The sequence below is a fragment of the Patagioenas fasciata genome, chromosome 1 (assembly GCF_037038585.1).
Source record: "Patagioenas fasciata isolate bPatFas1 chromosome 1, bPatFas1.hap1, whole genome shotgun sequence".
Taxonomy (NCBI): domain Eukaryota; kingdom Metazoa; phylum Chordata; class Aves; order Columbiformes; family Columbidae; genus Patagioenas; species Patagioenas fasciata.
In genome coordinates, this window is record NC_092520.1 from 98,322,969 (window position 1) to 98,345,767 (window position 22,799).

The 22,799-nt window shown below is 36.5% G+C and overlaps 1 protein-coding gene across 8 annotated transcripts in view; it reads right to left on the reverse strand.

Moving 5' to 3' along the window:
- Positions 1-22,799, reverse strand: part of KDM6A (lysine demethylase 6A) — a 155,247-nt gene that overhangs the window by 55,963 nt on the left and 76,485 nt on the right. For all 8 annotated transcript variants that reach the window (XM_065860541.2, XM_065860533.2, XM_065860559.2 and 5 more), the window contains exons 6-8: positions 16,597-16,717; positions 5,963-6,017; positions 3,118-3,152 (exon numbers count right to left, since the gene is read on the reverse strand). In XM_065860541.2, coding sequence (XP_065716613.1) covers positions 3,118-3,152; positions 5,963-6,017; positions 16,597-16,717 — 211 coding nt within the window. The remainder of the gene's footprint in view (positions 1-3,117; positions 3,153-5,962; positions 6,018-16,596; positions 16,718-22,799) is intronic.

Consider the following 22,799-nt stretch of genomic DNA (forward strand, 5'->3'; position numbering starts at 1 on the left):
ATCTGAAAAAACCCTACACAAATTTCTCCCAGGAAACTTGTAACATTGAAATAAAGATTATCTGTAACTGGCAGCTGGTAAAATTTTGCCTCTTTCATTCCTTCCTTAGGTAGATTAGAAATGCCTTTTCAACGTATTTATTGTCCTGATAGAATCCCACCACATGTAGAATTAAAACATATCCATGGATTATGCCTAGAGAACGAAGGCATGCCATTTGCTATATAGATCATGCTTAAAGCATGGAAACACTTAATTCTTAACTCCCTAGATCAACAGGTCTTAATATAGAAAACACAATCCCAGGTTAGGACTGCCGTCTTTATTGACTAATGGAACAGTATGAGCTGTTTTGTGTATGTAAAAGGTTAAGACTTGATAGTTTTGGGGGTTTTTTTGTAATAATGTCAGCATTTATCTTTGTGTTACTCTAACACTAATTGTTTGCAATTATCATACTTTAATTCTTCTGTTCCATCTCTCCCACAAAAGTCTAGAAGACAGAAATGCTGAGGTCTGTTAGTAAGAGTATTTTTTTTTTTTTTACTTTCTAAAAATTCTAGACAACTTTTTAAGAAAAAATATACTTTCAAATAATTCAACATTAGACTTCATTCTGGCAAACAGATGAAGAAAGTACAAAAAAAACCCAGGGCCACCTAAATGTAGATAATTATCATGTACATCTGTTTTACGCAAAGAGCACACAGTACTGACCACTGGCGTTTTAAAAGGGACAACTGGGAAGAAGACCCTAAACAACATAAATACCTACTAGAAGTTAAAAATGTTATTACGTTCTTAAGATCTCACAATCCAAAAAGACAACTCTGTTGGTTTTAAAACCTCATTCTATTCAGGTAAAAAAAAAATTAAAGCAGCAATTACATACTTTCAAATGGGACAAAGGGAAGTTGGTAGAAAAGATTTTTAATTGGTGTTTATGAAATGCAGAGAACTGGTAAGAAAACAAATAATATAAATAAATAAAATATCCATGGCCAGCAAAATAAGAAAAAATTAGGAAAAAATTTAAAATTTTGCATTGGGAACAAAATTCGTAGTTTATGACTATGAAGGATAAGCAAATGAACAGAAGTTCAGTGTATAACATGGCAGCAGAGGCAGCAATCAGGATGTCAAATAGGTAAACATTAGTGCCTAATATTCCCACTTTGAAAGAGATGTTTACATGCTTGGGAGGATTCAGAAAGTCCTATTAAAAATAAGGCATGTTTTCCAGATCTAGAATGTTTTTTACTTTTCTTATTTGTTGTCTTATTTACGCTTGAGAAATCTCTCTACATATATGCCTTAGAATATTACAGAAAATTATCATAATATTTACATTTGTTTTTATTTAGAAGGTTAACTCCCCTTGATATTGGCTGCATGATAAAGAGTCTTAGAAATTGGAATGGGGAGAGGAACCCTATCTGACATCTTTCTTTAGACACTGTATAAGCTGCCACCCTAAATAGCTAGGGGGACTCACACTGCCACAGATGAGATACCAGAAAGTAACATTAAACACCATGAAAAACCACTGCTAACTCTTATCAGTGCTGGGCTGCTCTTGTTCAGAGGCTGGCAACCCATCATTTAAACTCCATTACTGTAAAGGTACATAATTAAGGAGTGAATTAACTTTTTCATTAAATATTAGAGAGTAGATAATTTTCAAATATATGGAAGGGTTCAGAAAACTGTAGCACCATGTCCTTTAAAACAAAGCAAGCAACCAGCCTGCCTCCAAAACATCCCCTCATTGTGTCAGAGGTAAGATCCAGAACAAAGTGAAGATCCTTTGCGGTTCCAAGTTTCTCAAATTGCAGAAACGAAGATACTCCTCCCAATCAGAACTGTGAGACAAAACAAGTCTAACAGCAGAATGCACCGAAACAATTTTGCTCTTGATTCCAGTTAAAATACAATTCCTGATGCCTATGACTGTCAGTCAGCAAGTACAGTTTAAGCACTTGCAACATTGGTCACACAATTATATAAGGCACATGGCCCGGTGACCTCAGATGTTCAACTTTTTACTTTGCTCTGACAGACCAGAAGAACTAATGTGTTGAGGGTGGTTTGTTATCTAAACTTGTCAGAGTTGCACCAGTGCTCAGAATGAAATCTAGATGGTGTCCAGGTAAGAAACAACAGTCCATGAAGTTTCTTAACCGTTTTGCAGGATGAGGATTTCTGTCCTGTCATGTAGCTTTGCACCAAAAGCAGTCAAAAGAAAAATATCTTATCAAATGTATATCTTTTATTTATATTTAAATACCTAAATCCATTTTTCATTGTGCCATCAGAAGACAGCACTTATTTTATCAAGCTCCTTGTCAACTGATTGAAAATGTAGTTTATTTATGCCTGTCATCCATTTTAATTAAAACGGTTTTTGTTTTCATGTCGCCTCCCCTCCTCGGTCATGTAATACCTATAAACATGATAAAGGGGCATATAATCTACATGACATGACCAGTCAGTGAGATTGCAAATCCATAATAGCTATTTCAGCAGCTGCTTGGTTTTAATGTACTCAGTAAGTGTTCTGTAATTTCCCAAAAGATTCACCTCAAAAAAAATTGTGGTAGGACTTGACAGAGAATTAACAATGCAGCTTTATGTGATGTTGACTTCAGATTTCAAGTGTTCCTGTCACATATGTTCGTTAAATTTGAAAATTCCATATCAAACATACTTAAAAGGCACCTGGCTAGACTCAACTCTGTGTGTGTATGACAAACAATATGAATATACACGAATAAAGAAACTACTTATTTTTGATATCTCTATATAACTTTTAAAATAAAGATATAATCTCACACAAGAATTCTACTAAAAATGTTTAGGGTTGTTTGGGGTTTTTTTTGCACTTGGGAGTATAGTATGCATGTACACAGTAAGTTTGTTAAAATGGCTACTCCATTTTATAGCATGACAGTCGACACCGAAAGTATTTTTAATTTACTCAAAGCAAACAAAATTTCTTTAGCAATTAAAGACCAAAGCCTAACTTTACAAAGCATCTATAACCTGAATTACACATATTGATGATGCCATATAGTTAAAAACTCAACCACACTTTATAAAAAGGAGCTTAAAGTTTACCTGGATTTCATATAAGTGGGCGATGTGAAACTGAACTAGAAGAGTGGGAAAATCAAAGTTATTAGTTTCAATGAACAACAACAACTATTACAATATGTTTTTTTCAAGTTAGGTATCAACAATGTTTCGGATTTATCAAAGCAAAAACAAGATAAATTACATTTTGAAAATACAAAAAAGGTATTTGTTTAAATTGAAATTTTCTACTGACTATAGCAGAACTGACAGAGAATTAATATTTATCCTAAAAAAGCATTAAGACTGTAAATAGATATTGCAGAAAGGCAGTGTATGGATTTTCTCTGCATTTCGAAATACAAAGTCCATTAAACTTAAAGATAAAATCTCTTTAAGCAGAGATGCACAAGAGAATGAAGGTAATATTTTCTGTACATAACTGAGTTAGAAATTAAGATGTATTTTTTATTTTCATTCAACTGCCAAAGGACAGGGTAGCTGGGTTACAGAACAGAAAACTACATTATACGCTGCCAGCTTTATACAGGACCTTAAATTTACATGTTTTTTTGTTTTCCTTTTTAGGATTTGTCTTTCTCCTGTTGAAATGAACTAAAAGCATTAATGACACATCGTATTCTGATCCTTACTGTAAAGCATCTTAAATTCCTCATACGAATTGCAGAGAATGCTGTAATACTACTAGCAACTCTTGGAGACAACGAAATTGCTGGCTGGAGACAGAAAATGAAAGTTGTTCAAGAGTAAAAACAGAGGGAAAATTATCCTCATGCTGCTCATATCATTAAGGGAAAGGCTGAGTGCCTGATCTCTTCGGCTTGAGAACTGCGAACCTAGACTAGCCATCAACTGGTAGATAACTAAAGCTAGCTGAGATGAATGTAATTCTTATTCTGATTTGAGGAGGAAAGAAGAATTCCTTTGAGACAGACTTTTGCCTGATGTTCTTGAGGACTATATGGAAGAAAATGCCTGTTTGAGCCAAGCTCAATTTATTTCAATCACACAGATTTCTTTCTCTTCAAGCTACACAGTAGTGTGACACAAAGCTTTATACAAGTAATATGGATTTCTAGGTTTTCTCTTTGGGTCATAATGGAGGGGAATAGCTCCCTTTGTGCACTGCTTTGTCCTTCACTGTAAAGAAGGCAGCCCAGTGCACTTCAGAAACCAGGTCAAAGTGAAATGCATCATCTAAAATTTTAATAAACTTTTTGTGTTCCTTGCTAAAGGGCACATAACACACCCGTTATGTTCACCACATTGTCAAACTTCACTCTGCATTGATGAAAGAAAAACCTCTGCTTTTGTTCCAGGAGATCATTACCTAAAAAAATCTCTCAATTTACCCCTTGTAGCAAAACCTTCAGAGTGAAGCTACAAAAGGAAGCCATGCTATCCAGGGGAAAGAAACTGAAGGTGTCATATTAGACTGCCTCAACAGAAAGATGTGCTTAGTACTCAAACATTTCTACTAGGAAGACAGTTGCTGTAATGCAGTTACTCACCCAGCCTTCAGACATGCAAGGGGTAGCAATTAAGGCCATCTCAAGCATTTACGCAACAGTACCTGACACCCTGGCTCAGGGTGTACGCTTCTCCTTCCGCCAAGCGGTACAGGAGAACCTGACAAAGAATCTCTCATGCCTCTTCGCTCTCTTCCTTTGGGTTTGTCAGGCACGGCACCCAAGGCCAGGGGGCAGTGGACCCCTTATATGAGGCCAAAGCTCTACATAAATCTGGGGGCAGAGGGGACTGGGGGGGAATGGTTAGGAAATCCTTACAAAAATTCAGAGATACTGCAAAAACTGATAAAGTTAGTGAGAAGTGATATGAACTAACATGAATTATAGTAGAGAATCACATATCTGGTAGAAAACAATAAAAGCCTATTGACTCGGGAAGAATTCTACAAATGATTTTACAAAATTATCAGTGCTGGCTCCTGGTAAGTAACAAAGCTTTGGAGAAGACCTTGTACCACATCTGGCTCCTCGATACTGAAAGAGCCAGCAGTTTCACCCATGTAAACAAATCCCCTCTTCATTACCCTTGCTGAAAGAAAAGTCACAATTCCATCCAGTTCTGATTTTAAGAAATAAAAATATGCTTTAAAATACTTTATCAAATGCTTCTGAAGTTAAGAAGTAAATTAAGCTCAATACCAAGAAAAGCATGAAGGTACCTTAAAAACTGAGGGAGTCATTTCCTTCACAACTGTCTGCCTTTTAATTCTTATAGACACCAAAACATGCAGGAACATATACATATTCTTGCATACAATTCTACTAACTAGGTACGCATAAACACCTGCAGGATGCTCTACAGGCATATATTAGATCATAGTTCACTAAAAGATGAACATGTTCAAGTAGAGACTAATACGTTGTTGGCACCTAACAAAACAATAGAATTACATTTTTTACTTTCTCTTACTTCAACAGCATAGGACTGATGCTGAATTTTAGATCTATAAATGTAATTGGAATTAAAATGATCACTGAAAAACGAGAGTATCAAGATGCCACAAAGTTTTAAACAATTACTATTAAATGTGTGCAATGGTACAAGCACTACATTTACAAATAAATAGTCAAATACTACATTTCCTCCAAAACTCAAGTCTTAAGAACATTTAATAAGCTAAGTCTCAGTTTTTACTTATTGCATTTACTAAAACAATCCACAATTCCACTGCAATATGTGTCTCCATTGACAGATGAGACAGGCTTTGTAGTCTCCCTCTCTCACTACTGATTCTTTTGATTTTGGAGGACTGGTTCATAAAAAAATTACTACAGTCATCAAAACAAGACTTTAAAAAAATCTACAACAAAATAAATGAGAATACTTAAAGGTTACTTACTTTCAGCGTTAGACAAAGTGCAGGGATTGCAGTCAATCAAAGCTAACTGAAAATGCTGAAAAAAAAGAATTAATTGTTTTTCAAACAAAGTAGTGCTAGTACATTGGCAAATTACTAAGAATACACCAATTTATTAGTTTAAAATTAATACTGTATTTTACCATGTGTCTTAAAGAAAACAATTTTCAATTTCTGTTCAACTATTTACTAGAGGGAAGTAATTTTTTTTTATTGCAAACATGTAGCAATGCTGCTAGGAATGTAAGATGGCAACAGACGTCTTCACAAAACAACTGGGATAGCATCGCGAAGAATGACTGTATCAAATGAATGGTCACAACTGGAAGACCCATTTTTCCTCAGAATGCACAACTGGGAATGTAGTCATACTAGCTCAGAGCTCTCAATTTGTCTAGAAAAAACATAATATTCTTCTTTCAAATTGAGGGATTTTAAGTCTTTCTAAATGTTTTTGACAAGTGATCAGCTTTTCAAAAATGAGTAACTTACATTAAAACACAAGTTCATAAGGAGTTTAAAAGTTCTTACATCGTCTCCTCCAGGTTTTAAGATAACTTCAGTTAATCATTAAAGCTTGTTTATTTTTAATGGCTTGTCCTCAAGGGATCGAAAGAATATCTTTTAAAACATCTTTGCATTGTGACGTTCAGAGCCAAGCATTTCAGCCTTCTAGAAAGAAGGTCACACAAGCAGAGCAATGAAGTCTGTCTGCCAGAAAGTCTGGATGTGAGCAACCATTTAATGACTCTCATGCTAATTCAGTGATCACTATTTATGGTTTGAAAAGCGACCAAGTCTGTTAAAATGAATGTAATGGGCATATAAACTCAAGTGCCTCTGAATTTTTCCATAAGCTTCATAAAAAAATCCTGCACATAGTGTAAAATTAGATAGATATATTAATTCAACAGAGAATAAGGCCTAGGAATATAAGAACCTAAGAGACAGCATGTGAAATACTAGTTATTGTTATCTACAAAATACAGTTTTAGATGGCTTCCAATAAACAAAACATTACTGATGCTTTCATATATTTTGTTTTGTTAGCACAAAAATGACAATGTAGCTCCTGCTGTTTAGGATGCCAGACCAGGTGGCATTCAGGAGCTTATTAGTGTAGCTGGGAACAAAAAATCCTTATTAATGGATGTACATGCAACTCGCTTTCAGTATTGTCAGAGCTACTAGATACAACATAACTTTTTTTTTCATGGTCCTAATAATACCTCATGTATAGCATGCCTATATAACACACGTGTTAAAGATTTATAAGTAGAGTTTAACAGACCATCAAATTTCTAGATAAACATTTTAACAGAAAAATTATTAGAAAATTAATTTATTATCCATAGTAAAGCATAAAAAGAGAATGCTGATGCTGCTCTCATGAGCTCTATGAGGCACACAGTGACACAGCTTATCGTCCTAACTTCTGCCAACATAATTTGCAATACGTAACAGCTTTTAAAAGATGAAATAAACTCAAGTTGAATGATAACCCAAATTTTGTATTTTTAATGAACATTTTAGCAATATCATTCCCAGAAGAGAAACGAACTCACAGTATCATTCCCAGAAAAAATGAACTCACATATACATTGCTTGTAAAATAACTTTTTAACCTTAGAGCAAGTAATAAATAATAGCTTGTAAATATTAAATATTAACTCATTTATCTCCTTTGCCTGTTCCTTTTTCTATTGTTCAGCAGTAATATAGAACTTAACATCTCCCCTCACTTACATTGCAATGCAGGCTGTGTGCCTCAGAGACATCTTTAGTCGGTTACCATAGTGATTCTACTAAGCAAGCAACTTAAAAAAGATTAAATAAAAATAAAATGTTCTATTTTATATTGAATTTTGCCTGAGAAAAGAAAAAATGGAACAGACCTATATATTTTGGCCTGTACATGTAGTATACCGATCTAAATGGTACAAAATCCATTTTGCACAGATGTGTCGTCTTGCACTGTCACTAACAATTAATACGAAAAGATAAAGCAGAAAGGAACACATCCGCTCTCACCTAGAAATGCTATTATAAAAAATAAGTAGATCTAAAGAGAAACAGCTGACAACTGTTCTGCAGTAGCTTTTCAGAAGTGTTACTGCAGTGAGACTCACTGAGAGAAAGCAGGCAACCATATAAGAAAATCCAACCATTTTAATATTTAAATGTGCCAGTAGTATCAGTGCTGTACAGTTAAAGAAAAAAAAAAAAAAAGCAGGAATATTCTCACCAATACCTCCTAAAAATTTAAATTCTTACTGCTACATTAGCTGACTTTTAAATTTCAAAATCCACATTACGAAAATTTTCTAAGTCTAGTAAATTTCTGCTTGCACTGTTAACTGGGCTATGAACAGTAAAGAAATGGATAAACCAAAGCCCACAGCTACAACAAAATAAACCATCTGCACTAAACACTTATCGCAAAGCAATGCACAGAAAACCCAGAGCCTTTCACACCAAGAACCTCTGAAATGCACAAACACGAGCAAACCTACACCTCTTGCCAGATAAATAATACATAGCTCTCTGTTAAGTATTCAAAATCAGACAAAAAAAGCATGCACGCAATCTAACGCATAAAACACATCAGCCAAAAGCAGACCCACTAATCACAATTACCAGCACCAAAAAATTTTAAAAATAGTAATAATTTCCAACTTCCATTTCTGCAAAAAACAGAAGCGGCCAGCAAACATCTGCACCTCTCTCAAATATTGCAGTACTGAGGCTGGCTACTGCTGTGTGAAATAGTTATTATGCAGGAGAGGCCGCTGCAGTTCAGAGAAGACATACAATACCTCAAGGCAGACAGCAGTCTATAGAAATTCAAATCCCAAGTAAGAGGATTTACCTAGAAGGCAGTGTTCTGAATGTTAAAAAGTAACCAGCTCTCTTCAAGAGCTGCAGCTCAAGTCATACTATACCTTGATTTCTAGCCATCTGTAACTGCACAACTATCTACAGCCTATTTTGTCTCCTCTGGAGTCCTTGACTTGCCTCTTACTGTGGAAACAATTTCAAAGGTAACCTTTCCAAGGATCAGAAGTACAGCAGATTGCACATAAACAGAATTGATGAAAGGATCAGGTCTGGTAGTAAAATAATAGTAATCTGACACCGATTTAGGTAACTTAATATGTTTTCACTACTAGAATGAAACACCAGTTCTCCTACTAAATTAGTCCTTTGCAATTTAAGGGGCAAGTACCCAGGTTTTTGTTGTTTCTTTAATCAATAAATGGCCAACACAAAGAGAACTGTTTTTTCCTTAGTGCAAGATTTTCAGTTCTGCCTCTGTTTACATTCAAGCCTGAGACCTCAAAACAGTGACTCTACTCCCACCTCCTCTGGAGGATGACATTAGCATGTTTAACAGCTCTCGGTTCTGCGTTTCCTCAGCAAGCAAGGCAAGCCATCATTTGAAACCTGACAATCCTCACAGACTTACCATGAAAGAGAGCTCCATCATGACTCAGTAAAATTCTGTCAGGAGATGGCTTTTTCTGCCTATGTGCCCTAGGTGTGATGCCTACGTTCCTGAGAGCAGGCTTTGTTCAGAGAAGTAGGACACGGGCAGCCTTGCGTAAGCAGCCGTGGCACAGTGCCAGGCCTCCATTTGCCAGGCATGTGGGGGCCAGGGCCCAGGGTCAGGAGAGGACACAGGCAACATGTGCTGCTACACCAGCTCATCACTCTCTGGTGTCTTCTGAATTCAGAACTAATTCATTTTGTAAGACGAAGGTTTGTGTAGTATAAACACTCAGTTACTTTTGCCCAACATTAAAAAACCTACAGCACCTTCAAGACTGAGGAAAACTGTTACATGGACAGGGCGAAAGGATAAAAGAAACAAAGGTCATATATAGACAAACTGAAAAACAGCAGTAGTATACTCAGAAGAATCTCCTGGTTTTATGAATGGTACCTGAAAAATTATCTTTGAACAGAAAGACCAACCTCTTATACAGTATACCAGAGGGCTTTTCACAAAGCAACACTAACACTCAGATTGTCTGCATGTTTTACCATTACTTGTGCAGCATCAAAATTTAACTATACCTCTGTTCCAGCCTGATGGACAGACATAAGCAACAAAATGCTGCCGAGAGATGGGATGCCTGGAAGCTTGTCCCCACTGCTGCATCACCAGGCACCACAGTGCCGCAGTCGTTTCAGGACCCGCAGCTCTGTCTCCAGCCCAGCCATCCACCTGGGCCAAACCACAAGCATAGCACAATCCTTGCCAGGTACCTGTGGCTACCTGACCAGTAGCCTGCATGCCACTTATTCCTGTGTGCCCTGAACGACAGCCTGTCAGTCACAGGTAATACACCTGGACCAAGATCCACATCCATAAGAAGGTCCACAAATGAAGTGAGTGTATCAGCACCAACACTCAGGAGCTTCAGTGCTCAACTTCAAATCAACTGTCTCCTCATGTCCTTCCCCCCCACCCCCAAATGTGAGAAGACATCACACAGCATGCAAATTCCATTTTAGTATTTCCTCTTCTTTGTAATCATGACATTTCTAAATATACATACAGTTCTCTTTTATAGGAAAACTCAAAAATTACTTAAAAAACTCAAGCAAAATTAAGAAAGGGAGAACAAATCAAAACAAAACACTCTGTAGGCCAAACACTGTAGTATCATGATCCACTGTCAAATCCAGTTGCACTAATAATTCTTGTGCCGTTTGAATGCAGTGCCATGCTGCACTAAAAAACTTCCAGGTTTTTATTTCTTGTATGTGCCTCTCCATCATATGCATATGCAAACTACAAATACTTGGAGAGTTATTTAATTCCCAAATGCTGTTTTCAACCACTCTCATTTTTATTAAAATAATCTTTTGACTAATTTCATCTTGCTTTCCACAAAATGATTTTGTTTCATGGTTTTTGTTTGGTTTTGCTTGTTTGTTTTTACCTAAAAATGCTGCTGATTAGTTTCTGGTAGAATTATAGACATAAAAATAGACATGAGAAATTAAAACTTTGCCTAATTGTATGTATTTGGACTAGTTAATTTTTCTTTAATAATAAAAAATAAAAACACGTTTTGATTTAATATGCTAAGCTTAAAAAAAATACTAATCTAAGCACATATGAAAGGTAACTGTTGTGAAACAGCACTTGAAGGCTTGAAAACACAGTTTTTCACTTTCATCCATTTTTATTTATAATTAAAAAAACAACATTAAAAATGAACAGTATGTCTATAACAGCTACGTGTTGACATACAACAGCTGCAGTAGCTAAAAATATCTTTCATAAACATACATATAGACAGGAGAATTATCTGAATAAGTGACAGAAAAGTGTCTGACTATAAATAAGTACCTTGAGCTGTTTATCTGTATATCAGTATTTAATTTTTTTGTAAAGTATATTTCCCAAATAAATTCTAATTCTTTTACAGCCTTTCTCTTATCCTAATATAAGAAGTATTAACACTGATAATAAATGAGAATCTTTAGGAAAACAATTTAAAATATATAATCGTATTTAAATTGATGATTTACAGGCAAGATCAAAGCACAGGCCTGAAGCAACCTACTAGGACAGCTGTTTTGTGTATACCTAACAAGGAAAAAGTCTAAAAGTAAAAGGCAGAATGAGTATTTTTACAAAAATGCAAATGATTGAAAACACGAGAAATTTAGTTTTCATCCTCCTAAGAGTTTTGTTGCTGGGTACAGGATGAATCTGCAATACTTAAAAACCAAACAAAATTCCTGAAGCGCAGCATAACTCGGTTTGCCATAAAATAACCTGCTCGAGTCCAGAGGCCCTACTGAACACTCACTACAAAACAAACAAACAAACAAACCTCACAAAACCAACAAAACAGTCCACCACCAAAAAAAGCCCAAACAAAAGCAAATAAAACACCTCCTTACAAAACTAAAACCACAGAAAATACCCCACCCAACCACCATTCCCTCAATGTTACCATTCTAATAAATACGAAAAACTAAGATTTCTTTTTTTCCCCTTAAGTAGTCTGTCAGGAAACAAGGTAAGTGAACTGAATTTTACATTCAAATGGCTTTCAGGATGGTAGCCCTAACTCCCCACCAAAAGTACATGATGATACTTCAGTGCCAGCAAGCAAAATGAGTACTGGATGGAAGACCTGTTTCCCACAGCTTCCCTTTCCAATGTAACTCAGCACTTAAACTAATAATATTAAAGCTGTATGTTTTCCTTTTTTCCTCAGCTTCTCTTTTATGTGTGTCAGTGGTCCCACACAACACACACAGCTCCTCCTTCGTGCTGTACCTAGCTCTGTGCTCAGCTTCCAGCTGGACAGGAGGCATGGACGATGCCCAATGTGCAGTAGCTTCTGTGTAGAGGGGACAGTTCCCTTCACAGAATTTTTCAGGTCCCAACAGACCAGACCGGTAAACAGTCATTTGGTGCTTCTGTTGCAGATCAAGCCAACCAGATCACCTGGTTCTCAGCCTGCAGAGCTCAAATGAATCTCGGGCAACATGTCATGCAAGAATGTTCTAAGAACTTCTCTTTGAAATATCTTTAATTCTGATGTATTTGCTAGAAACTGGTCAAGAATCAAAAGTACTTAGGAGAAATGGGAAACATGCACAAGACAGGATGATTACATATGAAAAAAAAGAAGCTAAAACTGAAAAAACACGTTAAATAAATTGAAAAATGACTAGGCTACCTAGCAAGTGACATGCCAGAAATAACATGACATGTACTCAGAAGCTTGAACGTTTTTGACAACTACATTTACCAAACCAATAAAACAACATATTATACTCTTAGAGTATAAGCTCATCACTGTTACTATAGCTAACACCACTGAACACAGTATTCCCAGCATCATTTGTAGGAAATGGCAAATAGGAAGGTGGCAAGAGGACACACAGTAAAGTGTGAAAAAGAACTGTGAGGTGAACCTTAATAGCAGGTTGCTACTAATCAACAAAAAAATCTTCCCCACCCCCAGGTTATTGCCACTTGATTCTGGAATTAATTGTACTGTTCTAATGAAGGGGGCAAATTCAGCTTTCATTTATCACCTCTGAAGGTAAAACTGCCACAACTGTCAAGTTACACAAGGACTGTCCTCTTTTCAACCAGAAAGGCCACTTCTCTCCTGCCCCACACTTAATGTGAGCTTGAAGGCCAAGTTATTTTCAACAGCACCAGTGTTTTTGCCAGAGTTGATGGCAATGACATAAGGGAGCAGTCAAGGATTCTCATAGTAATTTGCAAGTCTTAACTGTAGCAATGTTAGAAGCATGCAAAAGCAGTAACTGATTTCGAAATAACACTGAAAGTTGATTTTGTGATTGTTAAACAGCACTCTAGTAATTATCTTGATCATCAACATCTTAAAATAGTAAAAATTAATTTTGTCCTTAAATTGCTTACATAAAATATAGATGATTTATGTTAATGGTTAAAATTGTAAAAAACATGGAATATATGACCTTCAGATTCCCATCTTCCCCCTTTGCCTGTAGACTCTGACTGACAATGACTCATCTGTTGGCAGTGGTTTATTCTTAGCAATTACAGACTTAACATGAATGTTTGAATAGCATCAAAAATATTATGATATTTCAAAGTGCACTAATGCAACGTTGGTACAATCTGTGAAATCTAGAACAGTCACAACTGAAGAGCAGATTATCAATTACTTCCACTTTTTGCCTCAGTGTTAAATAGGAAGCTCAAACTGGGCTACAAACTACTTTATACAGATCCCCAGGGAAAGGGTCTGTGCTCAAGGCCAGTCACTAGCAGGCTGGATCCAGAACTCCATAACCATCCTCTAAGATACCAGATACTTCTGAAAAGGTCTACAAAAAAGAAAATTTAAAAAAAAAAAAAAAAGAAGAAAATAAAAAAAGCCACAACAAGACAACAGGGTATTTTCATTTATGTCGGATTACTTATCTTTCGTGAAGAGACGAAACATTCAGTCGCAGAGAATGAGACAGACATTCTGTGAAAACGTCCTTTTGCACTCTGTTATCATATCTCTTTCTCATGTCATTCTCCCCATGCTTGTGCATAACCACAGCAGCGGCACTTCGTTTTGTTCTCTTCACTAAGGAAGTATTTTCTGACTTGCCTCTCATACCCTTGTCACTCACAGGGTTCTGTTTTTTTAACCTCAACTCAGTGATCACTCAGATTAGCTTCTAAAGAAGCTACTACCCTGCTTGTTCCTCTTAGTCTACTCCTCAATCGATACATGGCCGATGTATAAGCAGCTATGTTTTAATCAGTAATACTTTGTTTTCAAACTAGATCGGTTTCAGGACTCTACTTTAAATCCACAGCTGAGCTGAAAACAGTCAAAATTGTTTGCCCCACCGGCTCTTTTCTTTCTTGCTCCTCTCACTGTTATTCTCTCTGCAAAGACTGCAACCTCTGTAGCAAAGGAAACACCTTAGGTGTTTCAGCTGGTAATGCAGAGTATAGTTTCATGTTGTTTTGCACCAGGAGAGAATAAAACAGCTGTACCCCCTCTTCCCATTCACACATTGTTGCCATCTGCCTTGTACTGGATCTAGCAACTGGCAAGCTCAAGTTGAGCTGGTTCACACTTCTGATCCACCTCAGCCTGAAAATTGAATAAAAATCACTCAACACACTAGAGATTGCCAAAAAATGCAGTCAGGATTGTAAGGTGGCAAACAAGACAACCTTTTAGCAAAAACCTGCAGTTATATTTATTTAAGGACAATGTAAACTATCCTTAATGCAACCCACCCCCAATCATGTTTATTTCATCATCCTTTTGAAAATCTTCACTCTGCTCCAAGGTAAGCTGCTTTTGTTGCTGCCATTTGTTTACTTCAGTAACTTAATCATGTTGCATGTAAGAGAAACGGAATAATGATAATTGTGCATTACAAATGTTAATTTCTTTCTGTTTTTAAAATACTTCTTTAGTGTTTTTCCCATTCATAGTTGCTGTATTGAAAATTAAAAGTTTGGTATACTCAAAATCCTTGTATTAAGTAACCACCTTATTTTGCAAAGTTGTGAAGATCAAACGCAATAAATTATTTAGATTGAATTCTCATAATACCTATTTAAATACTTGATTCTGTGACAGAATTACATATTTCATGGCACAGCAGGAAAACATTATTTGTTCCTTGATCAATTTCTTCTACTAAAAATTAAAATGCAGAAGTTCCTTCCACTACTTGATTGCAAGTTTACTACCCTCTCTGTAAATTTAGTCTCGTTTTGTCACTGACTTCTTTAAAAATAAAACAAAAATGTACTTCTTCAGCACTTCTTTTGTTCATTATGTATTGCAACAGCCAATACAATATCCATGCCAAAGAATAAGGAAATAGGACCACCCAAACTCAGATCTCTTTCCTAACACAGTGATCTATACCTCTACCTCCCCTTTCTCTCTTTTGCCATCCATTGCAGTGAGTCTTTCCTATTTCTCTGCAGTATCATCCTCTCTAATCACCATTTCCAAATCCACCTCTCTCTGTAGGTGTAAATTTGGAAGCCTGATGAGAGGAGTGTTTCCCATCACTACAAATACAGAAAAAAAAAATTGAGAGTAACACTCTTTGAAATCTTGGACAATGTGCTTCTGATGGCCTCAAAGCCACAACTTTCAGGAAAACAATCTGCCAGGAAAAGGAAACTACAAGGTACTTGGAGATTAAACATTTAATGTTTTAAGTAGTTTTAGAAGCTATTAATATACAGAAATATGTTTATAAATTAGAGTTAATTACAGATTACAAAACTCTCAACCCTGAAGGTGAATTTCCTAGCACATGAAACTCTCTTAAAGAATACTACTTTTTTTCCAAGACACACATACCTAAATTTACGTGTCAGGGAGGAAATATGATGGGGATAGAGCAGGAAATGGAAGGAGGAAAAAATGGGCAAACATGTTGAATGTAGGGAGATAAAGTGGCAGATTATAATTGGAGAATGAAAACAAATGCAAGCAGTGAAAACAATTCAAGGAGTACAAAAGAAAGTACTGCATTAACATACACCATTTCTAACTGATTAGCCAGAAAATGTTGCCTTAGAAGCTGACTCTCAAACCAGGAAATAAGGGAATTATTAACTGCTAGAAAAGTAGAAATTATATTAAAAATTGATATGAGAACATTGTTTTGCATAAAAGCTTTCTATTTTAAACGATTTTTAAGCACATCCAGTTTACAATAGTGTAGCCAGAAGCGAGTGGTGGGGAATAACACTGAGAAATCTGAACTGCTTTTTTTTTTTCTCTTCTTTTTCCTTTGACTTTCTGTACATCCTCAGCCTCCCCCAAAAATTTACTATTTTAATTAGGGCCCTACATCAAATTTTTGATCTGCTGAAATATCAGTGCTGATTTATAGTTTTGCTGGGATTTTCTGAGAATTCCTAGCTCCTAACATCTCAAATCCTACCCTTAAACTCTGTCTTCAGACTAAGACACTTCATACCAAAGCACTTGTATTTCTAAAGCAGGCAGTCTTTAACTGCCACACACTTACGTATTCTTTGCAGTTATAAGATGCAACATGACTAACAACAAGTGTTAATTCAATTTGAAAGGACTTAAACCTACCTTTAAACTAGACTCATAGTCTGTGTTCACTTTGAACATAAGCCCAAGTCGCAAATGAATTTCCTTGGCTCGACAAAAGCTGGGATCAACATAAAGCGCCTCCTGAAATGCTTTAATTGCCCTGAAAGAAAAACACACATGAAAAAAATTTTTTTTACTGAAATATTACTTTATAATATATGTTATTTATGTGACTAGTAGAAAGTAGGTCAGAAAGCACTGTTACAGAGCAATATATCAAAATAATTATTTATGTGCAATATTTTTGCTGCATGGCTTTTGATTCTTCAAGGACTAGCTAACTTTCTACTCCAGATATCCTGGTATACTTGAACATCTAATCTCTTCTATTAATTTTGAGAAACTAATTTGCTGCATGAAATACAGTAATGAATCTGCTATGTCAGAAAGGATGACTCAGGAATTAGTAACAGAAGTAGTGCAACTTTACAAAAATACAGTACTCATTCATGCCACAACCAACCGCTGTGTTGCTCTTGATTCCAGGTAGTGCAGATCTCCAAAAGCAGCAGCAGAACAGAAGGCCCAGAAGGAGAGATCACACACACGTCCTCCCACTGCACCAACCTTCTCTGTTTGCCACTTGTCTTCCCGTTCTTAGCACCAATGCCGCCTAGGGACTCAACTAATACCTACTGCTCTGCGACTTTCCAGTCACTAAATCACCTCCAGGAAAGCACAGATATGAAAGTCTCCCACCTCCTCCCACTGTAACTTGCTTTCATATTCCCATGATCGGTGAAGATGGCTCTCATTCTGTTCCCCTACCTTTAAATCCTCTCTACACATGCCCCTGTTCATGAGGGCAATATATTAGATAAAACAAAAATGCTATGTAACAACTGTATCTTGGAGCAGAAAACACATGATTCTTAACAGGACTGTTTTGCCTCTCGGGCCAACTGCATAAAATTAGGACAACCGAAATGCAACTAAATATAATAGATTTAAATTCACAGAGGAACTAAGAAAGAAGCTAAGATTCATTGTGTTAGCTCTCCTGAAAATGAATGACAGGCTGAAATAAAATTCCTTCACATGGATCACTGCTCATACAATGACATAAATCAGAATCAGTCTCACTAAGGATAGATCCAAGCGCCTTGGCCAGGGAGTCCCACTTGCTGTCGTAGGCAACCCCAGAGACAGACGCTGAGCAGTCAAATGACAGGCAAAGCCTCTGGGGAGAACTGTACCCACTATGGAGCAACACAGGGACACTGCACAGGAATTAACACCGCGCCTAAACTGTCTGGGCAAATTTATTTCATCCTGACTCTCCAAGTGCAGTATTATTTATAAAGACAGAAGGTTAGTAGTTGCAATTGAAAAATATGTATTTAATTTCCCAAGACTTTTTTTATTCACAAAACACACACATTATCACTTTTCAATCCATCAGCAAAAACTCTTCTTCTGCTCTCAAACTCTTTACAGGGCTTTTCTCATTCTTGATAGCAAAGCAAACAAAAGGCACAGAGCTTCCTCCAGACAATGCAACAAAACTGTCTGCACCTCAAGCATTATCTGATTTGTTTAAAATAGAACTTAAGAGTAGATAAGCTTTAAAAAAATTTGCATTTTTATTGTGGAACTGAAGCTTCCTCTATTACAATCTTTCAGAAAGGCTTTCCTTATCATGTACCCTACTCTTCTACTGATACAAGGAAAATGAGCAAATGAAGCACAAAATGGACAAATTTGTGCTAGCTAAGCAGTCTCTCACATTTCATCTAAGCTTCCCTGGAATAGTATGGATGGTGATGAACCACATGCCTCAGTGTCTACACTGAAATCATAACAAACAAGGATCCATGTGTCATCACAGTATGCTCACCATCATGTACAAGAACACCACTCAAACTGGAAGGTCAAAGGCTGGACTTATCACTAAATATCAGCATTTTAAGCTATGGGTTTTTTTATGCCAAAGTATAGATTTTTTTAATGTATATTTGCAATTCTTGTCTTAACTCTAATATGATACTCAGTATGTCAGTCACTGGTATTTAAAATCCATTATTCACATCTGGTTCAAAGATGGTATTCCAGGTTCTAAAAAGGAAGGAAAACAGTGTGTGCAGTCCCTATCAAAGAGAAGACAAAAACCAGAAGAGACACTGCAGTTCTATATGACCTGGGAGATCGTGATCATGCTCACATACAATCTGTGAACTTCACATTCTTCACATTTTAGCTGGTTTGCTTGGTCAGAAAACAGTATTTCCATATTTCCCCTATGTCATGTCTCACTGGCAAAGATCATCGAAATGTGGATTTCTAAAAAAAAAAAAGCTTAGGAGAAACTATAAGAGACAAAAATATTTTTCTAGTCTCTTGCTTACTGAACAGGAAATACTATTCACTGCAACAGTTGACCAATAAACAAAGCCACAGGCATAACAAACAACTTTTAAGAACAGTTTTGGAACTTAGTTTGAATGTGTACTGTCATTCATTAAAAAAAATAATAATCATGCTGTGCTTCTCTGAAAGACTGGCATAGGCACTTAAAAATCAAAATTATCACCCGCGTACAACATGAAAAAATTGTGTCATGTTTAGCACAGAACCTGCTGGTCAGAGACAGCCCCTAGTAGGTTTGTGTAAGGTTTATCTCTGTGCAGAGCAGACGGTGACATCATTCACCTCTGTCTGAGCTGCTTGTGGAGTCAAGTTCAACATTCATTGTTATGAGTCTTTTGAGGTAACATTATAAACCAACACAAACTTCCAATGAAGACAAACCCAAAAACATATGGGCAGGAAGAAAATTTGTCGGACGAGACTTCATTCCTCTAGACACGATCTATGTAGGAAGTAACAGGATACTTTTCAACTCATTCTGATGGACGCTTGGAAAAATATATGCCATCAACCATGTCAAAACCAAATTCTGTATCCTTTTAGACACTGTCCAAGTTACTATGCTAACAACTAAAGAGTAATATTCTAGTTGTACACTTCAGTTGTATTTGATCACTCCTAAACTGATGGTTTGGGGAGGAAAGGCAGAGGTGCTTTAAGAGCATTATTTACTTGAAAGGTTAAAAAACTCAAAGAAGTGTAGTCAGGAAGCATTTATTGCTCCCCTACATTGACTGTATTTACTTGGCAATGCAATGGACAGAGTGGTAATACAGTACAGGCTCCCCAGGGAGGTGTCACAGCCCCAAGCCTGACAGTGTTCAAGAACAGGCTGGACAATGCTCTCAGACACATGGCGTGAACTGTGGGGTTGTCCTCTGCAGGGACAGAAGTTGGACTTCATGATCCTTGTGTGTCCCTTCCAACTCAGGACACTCTATGATTCTATGATTCGACATCATAGGTTTACATTTAAGAATGAAGCCATAAAAGTTCACAGTGCTGGAGACCTTCTGTGTCAGTGTCTGTATCCTTGGATGCCACAATAAAAATTGAAAGAGAATTCCAGAAAGCAACAAATTTAAACTTATCATGAAGCATAATTACATCAGTAAATTAAAGGGAAAATGTTGTAAGAATACACCAACTATTCCCCAAAGCAGCTTTTCTAAATAAAAATCAGATGTTTTATCTTCTTGATTCAAACTATTTGCTTATATCTTAACACCACTATTAATTCTATATTGATTACGCAATTTGTAGTTTTTCAAGGATGACCATCACTGATAATAACTACAAATTACTTTCACTACTTCTGTGAAAAGGGCGTCATCAGAATTTCTCAAATAAAGCGATCTGAAAGGCAGCATTTTCAACAGATTCTACCAGTGGTAGACACTCTTGTCTAATTTGGTAACTACAGCCTAATTTTAAATAGTCAGTAGAATTTTCATAGAATAAAACACTCAAACTCTGGAAAGACATTTACCTATTAACTCTTACAGACAGACAAGCAATTCTACACCATAGCTGAATTAATATTGATCTAATTTTGCCTATGGGAAACATTTAAATAAAATGTTTCAAGATTACAGGACACATCAAGAACATGGACTACAGTTGAAAATTCTGTTTTGTTTTGGGACTGCCTGTTTTCCAGTGTCATGCCCAGAGCTCTAGACTCAGTTCCTTACTACATTTCAGTTCTAATTGCTTAAGAACATCCCAACACAGATGGCATCAGAGCTTGGCACAGGTCGTTACAACACAGAAGGAAGTGGACGTAAGATGTGGAAAGTAGGAGCAGGTGTTGTAAGTAGTAAAAGGAAATGAGAGAAAACGTGGCGCAATGCTGGCAAGTGCTGCCCTTCGTGGGCCTTCTGTTTGATTGAGCTGGGCCTCCCAGGTACAGGAGTCACCCAGTCACTGGACAGATTTTTCTTTGCTCTGAAACATCATTAACCCCATTTCTGTCCTCTGCCCAAGGCTCTATCCAGAACGATATGGGTCTAGACGACCAAAGGCATCCAAGTTACTCAGATGTTTTCCCTCAAAGCTCGTCTACGGTTTGACCAAATCCAATGAACAGATATAAACTAATGGCTTAATGATCTGTCACGTATGAAGCAGGACTTGGCTTAAGAGGCTTCGGAGATGATGGCATACCGCCTTCCTCAAGTAGGTTGTTAGCCTCCACCACTAATTAATTGGCCTTCATGCACATACAAAGCTTTTCATTTTAATCCTTCAGCAGACTAAACACACATTAGTCTAAAGGATAAATCATCAAATGAAGGGCGAGGCACTTTCATACTGCAGAAATATAGGACAATCATCTAAATTCAGCAAGAGACTACCTTTGGTTTGTTTTCTCTGTAGATACTGACAATTGCCTGGTAAGAAACTTTGAGTCCACTAGAATTTATTTAAATTAGAAGTTGTCTCCAAGAACGGGAGTGTTTCCACTAACAGGCAGGAAAGACTATCTAACACTCAACAAAATGGGAAAGCAGGACTGGAAAACAGACACTGTAGAGGATGAAAAGCACTTCTGGGCTTACATTTTACCTAGCCCTGCTACAGTAATTCAGGAAAAATAAGAATGACATTAATCTATCATAAAGACTTCCAAAATCAATACTACAGCTATCTTTCTACCCACTTATCTATACAACAATGCCTACCATTATCAAAGTGAAGAAAGCTGAATAATAATTAACAGAAGATTATATTAAACATTTAGTGAACTCTCATAAGACTTTTATTGGAAGGTTTTACTTGGATAAACTGTGAATAAAATCAAATTTGAACTAGGCAAAAGAATATAATAAAATAGCATTCATTTAACAGTTCAAAAGTTAACACTTGTATATATCAAACAAAAAACATGAAAACCAGAATAAGTCTACAAAATAAAGAACATAACATTACTTGAATATATCAGGAAAAATACTTGACGAAGCTGGACTGTAACTTTTTCTTATTCTTTATCCTCTTTCAATTTTCTGACCTATTCTAAGCCTCACGTCATTTCATAGCCTCACTAATGAAAATTACGTGAGGTGATGATGGACAATTTTGGATTTGAAACTCACAATCATAGTTTGAACACAAACAAAACACTACAATTTTATGAAATACATTTACGGTCTTTAGATACAACTCCTCTGTCCACCGGGCTGTAATAGCTGAATGGTGAAATATTTTGAGCAGCAAAGTCTTTTAACATTTCTGTAGTACAGCAGCTAAGAGTAGGGTTTTTTTTTTCCCAGCATTAGCAGATGTTACATGTTTTCATCAATCCAATAAGTGGATTGATAAACAATCACAGAAAGACAACAAAAGAGAAGGTTAACTGCCACTTCATTAATGGTTAATTACAATTAGTATGTGTAGTCTATGTGTACATTCCCATTTTATATACCTAAAAAATACTTAGATAGACACAGCCACCTGAAACCTGAGAAATATTTGACAAAGCAGTATCTACACAGAGTGTGTTTAAAATCAGCCCTCCTTATGAAGATAACTACAAACACCAGACCAGCTGAAAGGACTCTTGACAGAACAGGGAAACAAGCACTGATACAAATGTGCAGCTTGAAGACCTCAAGTTACTGGTAAGCAACCTGGTTTTCTGCTCTCAAATTATATCCCACCTAGACCTTCCATTACTATTTCAAAAGCTGAAGCTCCACAGGCTGCCAGTGTCACTGTCAGTTGCATGAATCTCAGAGCCTTTCATGCAAACCGCAGTCACTGGACTATTTTATCAAATGCTTTGCAGCCTCCACGATGGCACAAACTACTGATAC